This window comes from Labrus bergylta, chromosome 11 (assembly GCF_963930695.1).
Source record: "Labrus bergylta chromosome 11, fLabBer1.1, whole genome shotgun sequence".
Taxonomy (NCBI): Eukaryota; Metazoa; Chordata; class Actinopteri; order Labriformes; family Labridae; genus Labrus; species Labrus bergylta.
Genome location: NC_089205.1, coordinates 4,744,143 through 4,756,959, shown reverse-complemented (window position 1 = coordinate 4,756,959; position 12,817 = coordinate 4,744,143). Strand labels below are relative to the sequence as shown.

Genomic DNA, 12,817 nt, shown 5'->3' with positions numbered 1-12,817 from the left:
CTGTGCATATTTTTATCCAACCAAGAAAATATATTTTTTTACAGCACAGTTAGAGAAAGAACCTTTTGTAAAGCAGGTTTCAGATTTTTCTGGAAACAAGAATCAAAAGGAGGCTGAAATAATCACATTTCTTCTCTACAATGACAGGCTGTACAATGTAACGATCATCATAGTAGGTTGTAGAGTTTTTAATAAAAATGTAATCCATCAGACCTCCTAACATACAAAGCGCAAAAAGCCAGCAAGTCCACAGTTACTTCCTGCTTGCAGGTGAATGGAGCATGTGCCCACTTCTCACTGCAACGCATATTTGAGGTGCCACTGTGCCAGTAAGGAAAGCGTGACTTCTGTCAGGGAGAACATATTCCATCCCATCTTCAAAAAATGAGAACATTCATAGCAAGTCAGTGGCAGCTCGGCTAGCAGCCCCCTGTTTTAACATCCATGGCAGAACAGCCTGTGAGAGGCACCACTGTTTACTACAAAGCACAAACTATTTCATGTGTTTAGTGGTTTTAAATATCAAGTGCTGTTAGTTTTCAGGAGAAATGAGACCTTTGCAGATAATTGGGCTTCTGTTAAAAATGTTAAAGTGCTGAAAAATGTGAAATCGGGAAGGAATAGCTAAGCTAGTGTTTATGTCAGCTCAGCCAGCAGCCCCCTCAAAGAGCATCAGAGATCCTTTTTTCAAGTGATGTGATAATGGTTTCAATTGCAGGGACTTTCTTTAAAATAAGAAAACCTCTTCAAATAATTCAAGTCTGATTTAAAATCTTCTAAATTATGAAGATCGTAAGAATCCTGACTTAAATAAAAACAAGCTGAGCAGGGGCTCAGTTTGCGTGACCCATGTACAGAGCCTACAGTCCTCTTAGTGGGCAGCCTGGGATCGAACTCAACATGTGGCTCTTTTGCAGCATATCATTCCACTCTCTCTCTCTGATTTCTAAACCCAAAAATAAATCTTAAATAATAATAATCTCAGCTAATGTGAGTGACAGCTCAGCTGGCAGCCCCCTCAGAACATCCTGTTTCCACCAAAGAGTTTTAGCGGGGACACAGATTTATTACCTGTGACTGCTTGATTTAAGTGTATTGTTATTTTTTACTACTGGGCATGTCTCTGAAGATAATTATGTTGCTGCCAAAAATACTTCATGAACATGAACACTGAAAGAATTCTATCCAAAAGAAAAAACAAGCTGAGCTGATTTCAGAGTTGCAGCTCGGCTCACAGCCCATCTTGACACGCTGCATCTGTTGAAGAGATTCAAGAGAGGCACTGATTTATAACATCATACCGCTTTATTCACATTTATTTCACTGATTTGGTTGATTTTACTTCAAAACTAGAACAAGGCATCGAAATATGTGATAGCCAACTCTTGCACATGTAAACAAACTTCTGAAGTTTTTCTAATGATCCATGGAGTTTATGTCCCAATCGAGATGCTCGTCAAACTGGCAACATTATCAAATCATATATGAAAAATGTGAATCTGTTTTTTGCAGGGTCACCCAGCCCTACAGCAGAATGAAGAAACACTTCTACACGCTGCATTCCTCTTTACTCCCTTCTGACACTTTGATGTCCTGTTGGTAGCGTGGAGGAGCTTGGCTCTGTGTCTGGTACTACCAAGGAGCAGAACAGAGCAACAATACGCCTGGGCATTTAGCCTACACTCTCCCACTCCACCCTCCCCTCTCCTCAGCTCAGAGTTCTCTATTATTCAACTGTGGCTGGAGGGGATAGCATCGTAGTCAGGAGAGCATCGGTGGCCGAGCCCGGTCTCAAACAATGACATCATCTCTGCAGGACTGGCATGCTCTACACTTTGCATGTGTAAGTTGGCATGTGCTGTTAGCATATTTCTGGCTACAGGGAGGACACACAATTTATCCTCTGTGCTCAAATTGTTACAGCAGACCTCCTCTTTGGGGTTCTTTGTTATTTGTGTAGATTATTATTATTGTGTACAAACAAGGCAATCAATGGGAAACGATGGAGATCAACATAATTTCTTTAAGAATGACAAGCAGGCTTAAAGTTGCTCCACAACACGACAGCCCCGCTTGAAATGTCTCAACAGCAGCTGCACAAACTCAACCAGACAAATACCAAGGAACATGTTTTCATACTGGAGCTAAGTGCAGCGTTCAAGACACACACACACACACACACACACACACACACACACACACACACACACACACACACACACACACACACACACACACACACACACACACACACACACACACACACACACACACACACACACACACACACACACACACACACACACACACACACACACACACACACACACACACACACACACACACACACACACACACGGTGCTAAGAGTGAGAGTCAGTGATGAATTTTAAGGAGGCTTTTGAATCAAGACTCTGCACGCAAGAGTTAAGAGTAAAGATGCATAGTGCGGGTTCTGAACACACTGCAAAAGCTAAAAATTTACAAAGTGTATTTGTCTCATTTTCAGTCAAAATCTCATCACACTTAATATAAACAACAGTCCAGATATATAGAGAACAAAACATAAGGCCTTAATTGCTGGTAATAAGTGAGAGTTGCTGCCATTACAGCAATCAAAATGAACATGGTAAGTTTCTTAAAATTTTGTTTGCAGCAACTTATAGTCAATCTCCCTGCACGTAATAAAACAGCTTCATTTTGTTATCTTTGTTATCTGTTTGCCAGTTTGTTCTTTGCCGATCTTTTGTCGATATTGTGAACATGTTGACCTTCACGTAGCATTGATACAAAAGCAGATAGTGTCATTACTGAATCGGTCTCTGTTTCCTTGTGTCCACCACTTCTGTAGATATGTCACTTCTTGCTTCCTGAGAACTGCTGCTTGGTAATTTAATGCCCTAAAAGGTAGGTACACATGGGCCGACTGTTTGGGAGGTGGAGGCTCGTCATGGCTGTCAGAGAGTCAGTGGTTATGGTCGACTGTTGTGTGAACAGCAGCGTTGGTACTGCTTGGGGCTTGTCAGAAGCTTTTTTGCCAAATTCAACAAGTAGAATCAGCCGCGGCCAGTCTGGGAGAAAAAATCACTCTTGATTGGCTGTCAGCCAGCGCCTCATGTAACGAGAAGAGAAACAGAAGCGACAAAGGAAAACAAACGACAAGTTTCGTCATGTAACACTATACCGTCTTTGTAACTTTGCACAATTTCTCAAGTCGAGGTAATTAAACGCGTTCTGCAGAAAAATGATAAACAAATGTAAAAAACCGCTGCCATTTGTCTCCTCAGTCCGGGGTCTTTCGGTTTCCCTTTTACATATATCAGACTTCCACGTCTGCTGGTATGGACTGTTTGTTCAATTCAATTCAATTCAATTTTATTTTGTATAGCGTCAACTCATAACAAGTGTTATCTCAAGACACTTTACAAAAAGCAGGTAAAATACCTTACTGACTTTTCTGTTCTTTTCTGTTAACATTACAAAAGAGCAGGTAAAAAGACCTTACTCATTGTTATGTTACAAAAGAGCAGGTAAAAAGACCTTACTCAATGTTATGTTACAAAAGAGCAGGTAAAAGACCTTACTCATTGCTATGTTACAAAGATCCGGCCTATCCATCATGAGCACTTTAGCAAAGCAGCAAAAGTTACAGTGGTAAGAAAAAACTGCCTTACTAAAAGGCAGAAATCTTCGGCCGGATCCCCGGCTCATGACGAAACAGCCTTCACAGGCTGGTTGGAAAGGGATAGGGGGAGAGATGGGATAAGATGCAGGAAGAGGGATAGGGAGCAAGGGGGTGGGGGGAGGCAAAAGTTGGTTGCACTTCAGCATTAGCTGCCTCTTGGTTGTTCCACAACTACTGAAACATTTGTAGAGGAACCTTGACCTTTGAGGAACAGTTCCCTTTACAGTTCTAGATAATTTGTGTATGGCATAATCACCACACAAGTTCCCAGAACAGTTCAGGAAGTTTGACAATGACTGCTGCCGCCCCCGTCTCTCACTTTCTATCTCAGCTCGGAGGTGAAAGGTTATCCTTTGTGTTTTTCTTGCCATTTTTACACATGCACTCCTGCAGAAATTAGTTAATTTATGTATCATGCTTAAAATGCTTGATAATTAGTGTATTCTTCTAAAAATATTTGAGGCCAATTGACACGTTGGTCGGCTTGAATTACCATATATGGTCATCACACAGGTAAATTGTTATCGGGAGTAAATGTTTTTCGATATGCACCGATGCAAATATGCCTGGGGTAATTTAGAAATGGCGTCCTTCGAATAGCAGAGTGCACCCTGACTTAGTTCACGATCATCTGTCTGCAGCACAGAGCATCACAGCTAAACAGACAGTGGACTGCTGCAGAATTAGTTGACACTTCACTGTAATACAATGTACAGCCTTCTGAGTTATTTGGATTGTTCTAATGGCGCACATTTAAAAATGATTTTGCATCTCAGCAGAAAATTAATTACACAAGCTGCTGCATTGTAATTTTGTGATATTTCTTCAGTACTGTAAGTGTCAAGATATATGACATCTTTGCTCCAAAAAAATGCACCAAAGACAACTACAATTTTGATTTGACAAAAGCCACTGTCCTGACCCTTCTTCAACCAAGTGTGTTCTCTCTCATGAGGGCAAGCAGACCCACTAAATCCCCTTAATGCTGACTGGAGTTTGGTTGAGCAGCTCACCGGAGCTACTTTGCATGTATGGGATCTGTGAAACTGGTATCCTGACATCAACTTTTCATTCTTTTTCAACTCTGTCAGTCACAGAGGTTAAAAGGAAACAACAGCTGGAGCCATATGTTTCACACCTAGCATCACCTTTCTCTCCCCGAGTGCCCCTCTATGGAGAACATCCATTTGGAAAACGCATCATTAGGGTCCCTTGTGTATATAAGTACACAACACACCTGGTAAAACAAAACCGAAAACATCGGCAGAATCTCCACAGCTTTCTGGTAACTTCGGCCGGAATTAACACGACGTAGCAGCCACATAACTCTCACTTTTTTGTCATTTATGTCTGACTTTCAGAAGATGCCAAGGCAGGTTGCCATTTATCGACCTATAGGTAAACAAGGGTTTGAGCTGATAACTGAAACACATAAAAGCAAGCTGTAACGACTGACCCCCTGTATATTCTGTGCACTGGGTGTGTTGCTTTGAGGTGAAACAGGTCACTCATTTTCGATGTTTTCCCCTCCAAAAACACAATCTTCAGTAAAAGATGCAAGCAATGATGTGACTAAAAACACAGATGCTTGCGTAATTTAAGACATCCTAAGCAGCTGAGGGCAAACTGAGGTGATGCACAGTGTTCATATTTTAGAGGGCAGTAATCACTAAGATGTAGGCTACATTACCTGCCCGTACACCTTTGGCATGGGCGAATCTCCTGCGCTCCGGCGGCTTCGCTGCAGCGGGAAGGCGCCGGAGTCCGACCCGCCTTCAGCGACGCTACGAGCGGCCAGAGGTAGCTCCGGAGCCTCGGCGCCTCCTCCATCTCCCCACGGTAAATCCTCATTTGCTTCTATTGTGAAAAACCCTCTGTTCTGCAGCAGCATGTAACGCTGCTCCGGGTGAAGACGAAGGGTCGACGCATTAAATCCAGCAACCCAGAAGACTAATAAATATAACGAAGAGCGAAGAGAGGGCTGCATCTTGACTGCTTGTAATATCGCCATGTTTGTGTATGTTTCGCTTCTGGATTAGGTAAGACTGAAGGGCTCCTTCTACTGGCAGTGGAGCTGGTTCATGCTGCGTTTCCGGACCATGGGAATGTCGGGAAAGACGAGACTTCTCTTTTCATATGCTTTGCGGTAAACAAAGGCAGTTAACAAGCCACCACTGCGCCACACAACACGTCTTTTATAAAGTGAACAAAGGACACAGTGTCAACCGCAAAAAAATAAATAACAATGGTATTAAAAGCTTTTGATTTCATTTGATTTATTCTTGAAAGGACAGCATACCAACACGTAAAAAAAAACAATTAGCCTACAACAACAATAATAACAATAAGAGGAATATAGTAATAATAATAATAATAATAAGTATTATTATTATTATTACTATATGGACGACCTAAGCAGACATTCATCCATGCATTATACAGTATTTACTCTGTTTTACCTGTGATAACTTACATTTTGGTTGTTCTCTCAATAGCTATATCCTTTATCTAGCTTTCTCTGATGAGGCTACAGTGCTGTTATTTTAAGATAACGAGTTCATGTCTTGAGTTCTCAAAAAAATGACTGAAATATAGCGACTGGTTATCATGGAAAACCAGCATTGTTATACAGAGAATACTAGATAAATAAGTTGAGATATGGACAAGTTAATTTTCCGGCACAAGTTCTTAAATTGCACTATACATAGGCTGTAAATTGTGTTTATGCTAACTATATGGCATAGATTTGAATTATTTCACTTGAAAAATCCACTTTTACAGTGTTTTTGAACAAATATTTGGGTAACCTGAGTGTCTACTGACCCACAACATGTGAAATAATCCATAAAAGTCCTTTGTTTGTGGTCTGAAATGACCAAGAACTTTAAGTGTTCTGTGGTGTCTTTCATCACTAGAAGTACACTGATGTACACAAGTCTGCTTTGTTAGCTTTGCAGCAACCATCTTACCGCTCACAAGCAAAACAACTTCAACCTCCTTCTTCTCTGACTTTAACTTCCATCTGTCTGAGTTTTTAAGAAAGTTTTATTGACAATTCATAAAGAAATATTGAATTTCAAGACAAAGTGTTACTCCTTATCCTGATGGAAAAAAGTTTAAATAAATATAAGTACATGGAAATAAGTCCGAGCTATATGCATGCAGGAGTCTTGGGTTATATGGTTGACGAGCTCTATTTGATTAGTTGTAAATCATTGACTCAGATGTGTTTTAAGGGCCTGTTAAATATTTAAAGGTCATAAAGAGCAACAGTATTCTGCCAACAAGGCCTATCAGTGCATGATGACTTTGAGAAAATGTAAAAGCATACTGTTCATTCTTATTAATCAAGATTTGGAACATTCAAAAATGTGATTAAATAAATAAATAGGTTTATATTTCTCAGTCTAACTCAAAGCAGCTCTAACAGTTTCAGTCCTGCGGTTTCTCTACTGCAAGGAAGATTCAGTCTACTTTATTTCTATCGATTGTTCTCTTCAGGGGTTGCATTCACAAACTTCCTCAAAGAATCACATTATTTCCTGCGAAACCTTTGAATTAGTGAGATATTGATTGAGCCTCCCCTATCTCCAAAGCAAAACAAAGTTTTCTCCATGTTGCACCAACACCACTGCCTCAATGTGAGCCCTGAAGATTTCATTACGGATTATAAAGTTTATTATATTTTTTATCATCTTTTCATTTATTAAAAGGATTGCTCCTAAATAATGCAGTTTAGAAACAGAGGTGAGCTTGTCAGACTCAAGGCAAGGCTATATTTGTTATGTATTTCATCATGCCAACACTTTTTATGTCAAGATACTTTTGACCCTTTGACACATTGCATTTCGATACAAAGTGAGAAGCATACATTGATGGAAGATTGAGAGATAGACGAGGAGTCTGGAGCTCTGTGTGTCAAGTCCTTTGACAGTCGAAGCCTAAAGCAGCACATGTAGAGACTTTTCCAAGCCTGAGCCAGCCTTAACTTCATCCAAAATGAAAGATTTTTGTTTATACTCTAAAAAGAGAGTGTCTGACCCTGACAAGAATAGGAGGGGAGCCTGATAAATGAAGGCTCTGCGTCCCATACTATTTTAGAAGACACCCAGCAGGCAGCTGCACTCAGGGGTTCTAATGTTCTCGAGGGATAATAGGGCCCTATGAGCTGCATAGAGCATTGACAATTGTCAATAAAACGCCTTAAAAACTCAGACAGATGGAAGTTAAAGTCAGAGAAGAAGGAGGTTTAGGTGGTTTGCTTACGAGTGGTAAGATGGTTGATGCAATGCTAACAAAGCAGAAATGTGTCACTTTAGTGATCTGCCATGGTGTAAGATGCTGTCTGCAATTTTGTGCACAATCAGGGAAAAAAAACCTAAATTGGAGAAGCGGCTCATGGTTATGCTTTCAGATTATGCTGTTGGTCAACCAAAATTTCTGACAAGACAGAAATTAATTCAACCGGTCAGGAGCATTTGATCAGGTCATAATCAGGGGGTCGATTGACAAACCGCTACACTGCCCGTCAATCAGTCAGTTACACGTCTTATTGTCAATAACGCTTATCGTTCATAAAATAAAAATAAAAAGAACTGATGTAGGCCTATTGTAAAAAATAAAAAAAACATCACCCCCATTCAGTGTGTGCCCATGAGAACAATAACTAATCAGACCAACATCGTTTTTTGAACCCAGCTGTTAACATGCTAATTTCTGGCTTACTCCATTAAATGGAGTGTGTATGTGACTTCCGGTTCTTCTGAGGCCAACCTCATGCGGACACTGGACGAACTGCATTATTTAGCACTTCCGCATTGGCTTCCTTTTTTTTAAACAACGAATGTTACCACTTGGAATTTACGAGCACCCTTGAATGCAGCATGTGCACGGCGCGTAAATTTTTGTTTTTCTGCCCGAAATCATCAGAGATCAAATTAAAGGTAATGTCCTCAAACAACCACCAATAATCCGTAACGTTTTCATTTATTCAGTGAATAGTTCACTCACACCGGTGTCTTTAAAAGTAGATATTAGCTTCCCTTACTTTAACAATGCTAGCTAACTACCGTTTGTTAATCTATAGGCAGGTAGTTTAACTCTCTGCTAACTTTACATTAATGTTTTAGCTGTTTGTAAGCTAGTTGTCAAATAATTACTACAACATAACTATTCGCTCTGAATTCACTTAATGCATTTATTTAGTACGGTTTGATAACATTTCTTTCAGTTTCTTTACATGAGGTTTTTAACTATGAGGAACAAAAAATGACTGAAGTGTAAATAAATGAATAAATAAATAAATGTTGGGAGAAATGCATACAATAATGTATAAATAAATAAATAATTCAATAAATATATTCATAAATATATTCATATATTTATTTATCTATTTCTGTGTCCATGTTGTTCAAGGAAAAGTAAATATGTAAATTAAGTGGGCCGTCCTAACATTACTGAAGAAGGATTGGTCAATTTTGAAAGACAGACAGAAGTAAATTTACTCATATACTTTTCCTCTTACGACCTGGACACAGAAATAAATAGATGTGTAAATGTAAAAATACAGAAATATATTAATAACTCAATTAATGTGGAAATGTATGCATTGATACATATATAACTGTAGAAATACGCTAATAAAGAATAAATACATGTACAAATATATAAATAGCCTTTTTCATTAACAAAGTGTGTTTATTATTTATTCATTGATGTATCGTTTTCAGCATTTATATATTTATTTATTTATTTATACATTATTGTATGCATTTCTCCCAACATTTTTTTTTTGTCCCTCATATTTAACACCAAGGAGCAACAATTGAAAGAGTCAAAAGTCAAAAAAGTTATATAATTCAAGATGGTTTTCATCTTTAACCTAACTGTAAAGATGGTAATAATGTGTTTTTATGTTATCATAAATGTTAGTGCTGACACAGTTAATTGATCATGTTAAAATGCCACAAAGATATTTGATAGATTCTCATCAGAGCCTAATCTGACACCTTCAAATGGCTTTTTTATACCTCAGTCCAAATATCAAAGACTCAGATTGCTGTCATAAATTATGAAAATAAGCCGTAAATCCTGCATTTAAAACACTGAAACTAGCAAATGTTTGAAATTTAGAATGAAAAAATCCCTGCAGAAATTCTTCCGAGGCAATTGTCATCAAGCAATTCATTATTGTGGAGATTTGTTATTGCAGCACTAACATGAATTATCATTTAACTTGAACACCATTGGATAAATTATTATGCAAATTTTAACTTTTTGTAAGTTGTTATTTCAGCTAACAAGAGGCTTTTGCCCACATATAGTAACTATGGCTAAACTATGTGAATAAAATCAGCTTTATAGACCTTGGCATACACTTTACTGTCACTGACTGACAGTAATGAGATACAAACAGGCCTTTAGGTTACAAAGCTGTACAATAACATTTATAATTTCCAGTGACCTGATAATGGAAGAATCAACACCAATGACAGGAAAGATGCTTCCTCCAGTACTTCCCCAGAGGGCCATGAAAAACAGCAAAGGCCCTAAACAGCCAACACCACATGAGGTAAGAGAAGCAGCTGGTAGCCACTCATTGCTTCATAAAAAGGCTATGTAATCCTTCATGAGAAAATTATGCTTTTCCATGAAGTAGTAATATTGTCCTCTTGATTCAACGACCACAAAGAAAAGACACTTTTAACTGAAACTGAAAAGTAAATTGGATCAAAGGTCGAACGATAAGGGGCCCTAGTATAACGTGTGACCAATGTACTTATGTAAAATGCTGAGACATGCCCTCAGGACGGCAACTGCAGCACCACTTTTTAACAGCTTTTCTACATCATTAGGTCATAATCATGCATTCAAGGACAATGGTCGTTAACTCTTAGTGCACAAGTTTGATTGAAGAGACACCCCATAATTTAAAACAAAAAAGGACAATGGAGGTGGGCAATGCAACTCTTGGCAAATTAGTGGCAGGCTGTGGGTCTGTACTTCACAACTATCAACTAACTGTAGGCTGAGAGATTACCTACTGTACCGTACCAGTAGGTAACAGGACTGCTACTCTACATGGGGAAAACAGAGAGTACAAGAAAAAGCTGCACAGAAACTGCACGTTGTGAAATGTGTTGAACGCAGTGGAAACTGTCACACAGGAAGACAGTTTAAAGCAGCTCTGGAAGACCCCAAAAACGTTCTCTGTCTTGTATACAGGTGCACTTATATTCAGGAGTTTATGGTAAGTAAAAATACAACTAAAAGTTTAGACATGATGAAAGTAGCCTTTGTCCTGGAAGGGTTCAGGTGTTTTTATTTACTTATTTTAAATGTCCAAAACTAAACTAAAACTTTGCCCATCACTTTAGACCGCTGCAAATCAAGACACATCTCCACCGATGAAGAGAAAAGCTCCATCCAAACCATCAACATCAGAATCAGCAGATATATTTGAGGTTACAGCTGCAGGTATGTTACATGGTCACACTATCAGTTAAAAAACATTCTGTAGTATTCTCAAAGTTGTATTAACAAAATGAAATTCAGCCTACACTTAGATACTGACATATTATTCACTGCGAGTATTAAGAAAGATAGGTAACTTTCATGTTCCTATTCTTTTCTATTTTGGAAATGACTTTGGACTGGTTTTCATGGAGCAAATAAAGAATGTGTTTAAGTAAGTAAGTAAGATGATTGCTAGTTGCTAGGGTTTGAGCTGTGTTGCAAGTCACTGGGTTGTCCAATAGCCCTAAACGCACCATTCCTGAGGTGCGCTCAGAGCGAGTGTCTGTGTCTCCTTTAAATGATGTAACAAGACTCAGGTGAATGGCTGCAGCTGAGAGGGAACCCGTATGGACACCGACTTTCAGAAGCTAGTAGAATCGACAGCTGACCCACACCAATAAACTGTAACGTAACTAGCAATCATCTTCTTTTCAAGATCCAACCAGACAAAAACTGAACTCATAGACTAAGCCTGGACTTGTCGCTCCCCTGCAACACTGTCCACGGTGAACAAGGCCAGCGGCCTGGCACACTGGCGTGCAGGTGTTTCCAGTCATGAGAACCAGTCCTTTCTTTTCAATGTCAGTCTCTTCCCTTATTTCCGCAGGTATAAAATATAAATTTGTTTTGCCTTTGAGATAAATTTACAGCATCTCTCTTTGCTCCCTGAAACAGGTGCTAGTAGAGAGTTCAGGATGCTGTCCTCAAAGTTTGCCCAAGTGTTATGGTAAGTTGTGTTTGTGCAACTACATTTCAGAGCTTTGATCTGTCACCGATTGATCTACACTTATGTCATTATCAACGGTTTGTTGCAGTGAGAGAGCTGCAGCGGACTCCGCCCAGATGGAGGAGCTGGATGGACTTTTGAGAGAGGCTCAAAACTTTCAAGCTTACCTTATAGGGAAGAAAAACCTTCTGAAGCAAACACTGGCCTCCATCTCTGATAAACTGCAGGGCTAGGTGTGCTTTGTTGGGATGAAACAGTTCTGGTCATTCTACTCTTTTTGTTTACATGTTGTGCCTCTCTAGTTCGTTTTGGTATTGCTTTTTATGTAGCTATGAAATGATATATAAATACCTAATGTTTGTTTTAAGTTTACGCAATTATTTGATGAGGCCAATATTCATGCTTTCATAGTTTTAAATACATCACCACAATCTCACGTTTCATTCTTCATACAGGGCTTACATTTACATATATACATTTAATATAGTTTATGTATATAATAAAACATATAAAGAGAAAGTTATGTGTTCACAGATGTATTCATAACTGTTAATAAGAACATTAAAGTGTGTTAATTGCAAAATACTTTTATACCCTTTCATTATTGTGAAGTTATAAAAGAGGGATTCGGTGGATTATCCACTTCAACACAAACACAAAAGGAACTTGGATGAAATAACTAATAATTCTAATAATAGTAAATAATTAACTAATAATTCATTTTAAAGGATTTGACTGAGATTAAAAAATGCATTTGGACTGTCTTGCTTTTCTATGTTAATTTTCATACATATGACCACTTGCCTTTACTTCTCTACTATGATTTCAGATCTGTTTTAAAAATGTTGTTTAAATTGTGTTTGGTCAGCAGAGGATGCTGGTGGGCCAGAG

General features: G+C 38.7%; 2 protein-coding genes across 4 annotated transcripts in view; one reads left to right on the top strand and one right to left on the bottom strand.

The window, feature by feature from the left end:
* sorl1 (sortilin-related receptor, L(DLR class) A repeats containing) overlaps positions 1-5,714 on the bottom strand; it is an 82,359-nt gene extending 76,645 nt beyond the window's left edge. For both annotated transcript variants that reach the window (XM_065959962.1, XM_020644864.3), the window contains exon 1: positions 5,375-5,714. In XM_065959962.1, coding sequence (XP_065816034.1) covers positions 5,375-5,695 — 321 coding nt within the window. In that variant the 5' untranslated portion in view covers positions 5,696-5,714. The remainder of the gene's footprint in view (positions 1-5,374) is intronic.
* LOC109992312 (testis-expressed protein 12-like) lies at positions 5,393-12,796 on the top strand. 2 transcript variants are annotated; one of them, XM_065959963.1, is made up of 6 exons: positions 5,393-5,523; positions 5,724-5,830; positions 10,144-10,255; positions 11,061-11,160; positions 11,875-11,926; positions 12,015-12,796. In XM_065959963.1, exons 2-6 carry the CDS (start codon positions 5,766-5,768, stop codon positions 12,157-12,159), a joined length of 474 nt encoding a protein of 157 aa, XP_065816035.1. In that variant the 5' UTR covers positions 5,393-5,523; positions 5,724-5,765; the 3' UTR covers positions 12,160-12,796. The 2 variants fall into 2 exon arrangements, with proteins under 2 accessions (XP_065816035.1, XP_020500518.2); XM_020644862.3 differs by lacking the exons at positions 5,393-5,523; positions 5,724-5,830 and adding an exon at positions 8,436-8,627.
* Positions 12,797-12,817: the final 21 nt, after the last annotated feature.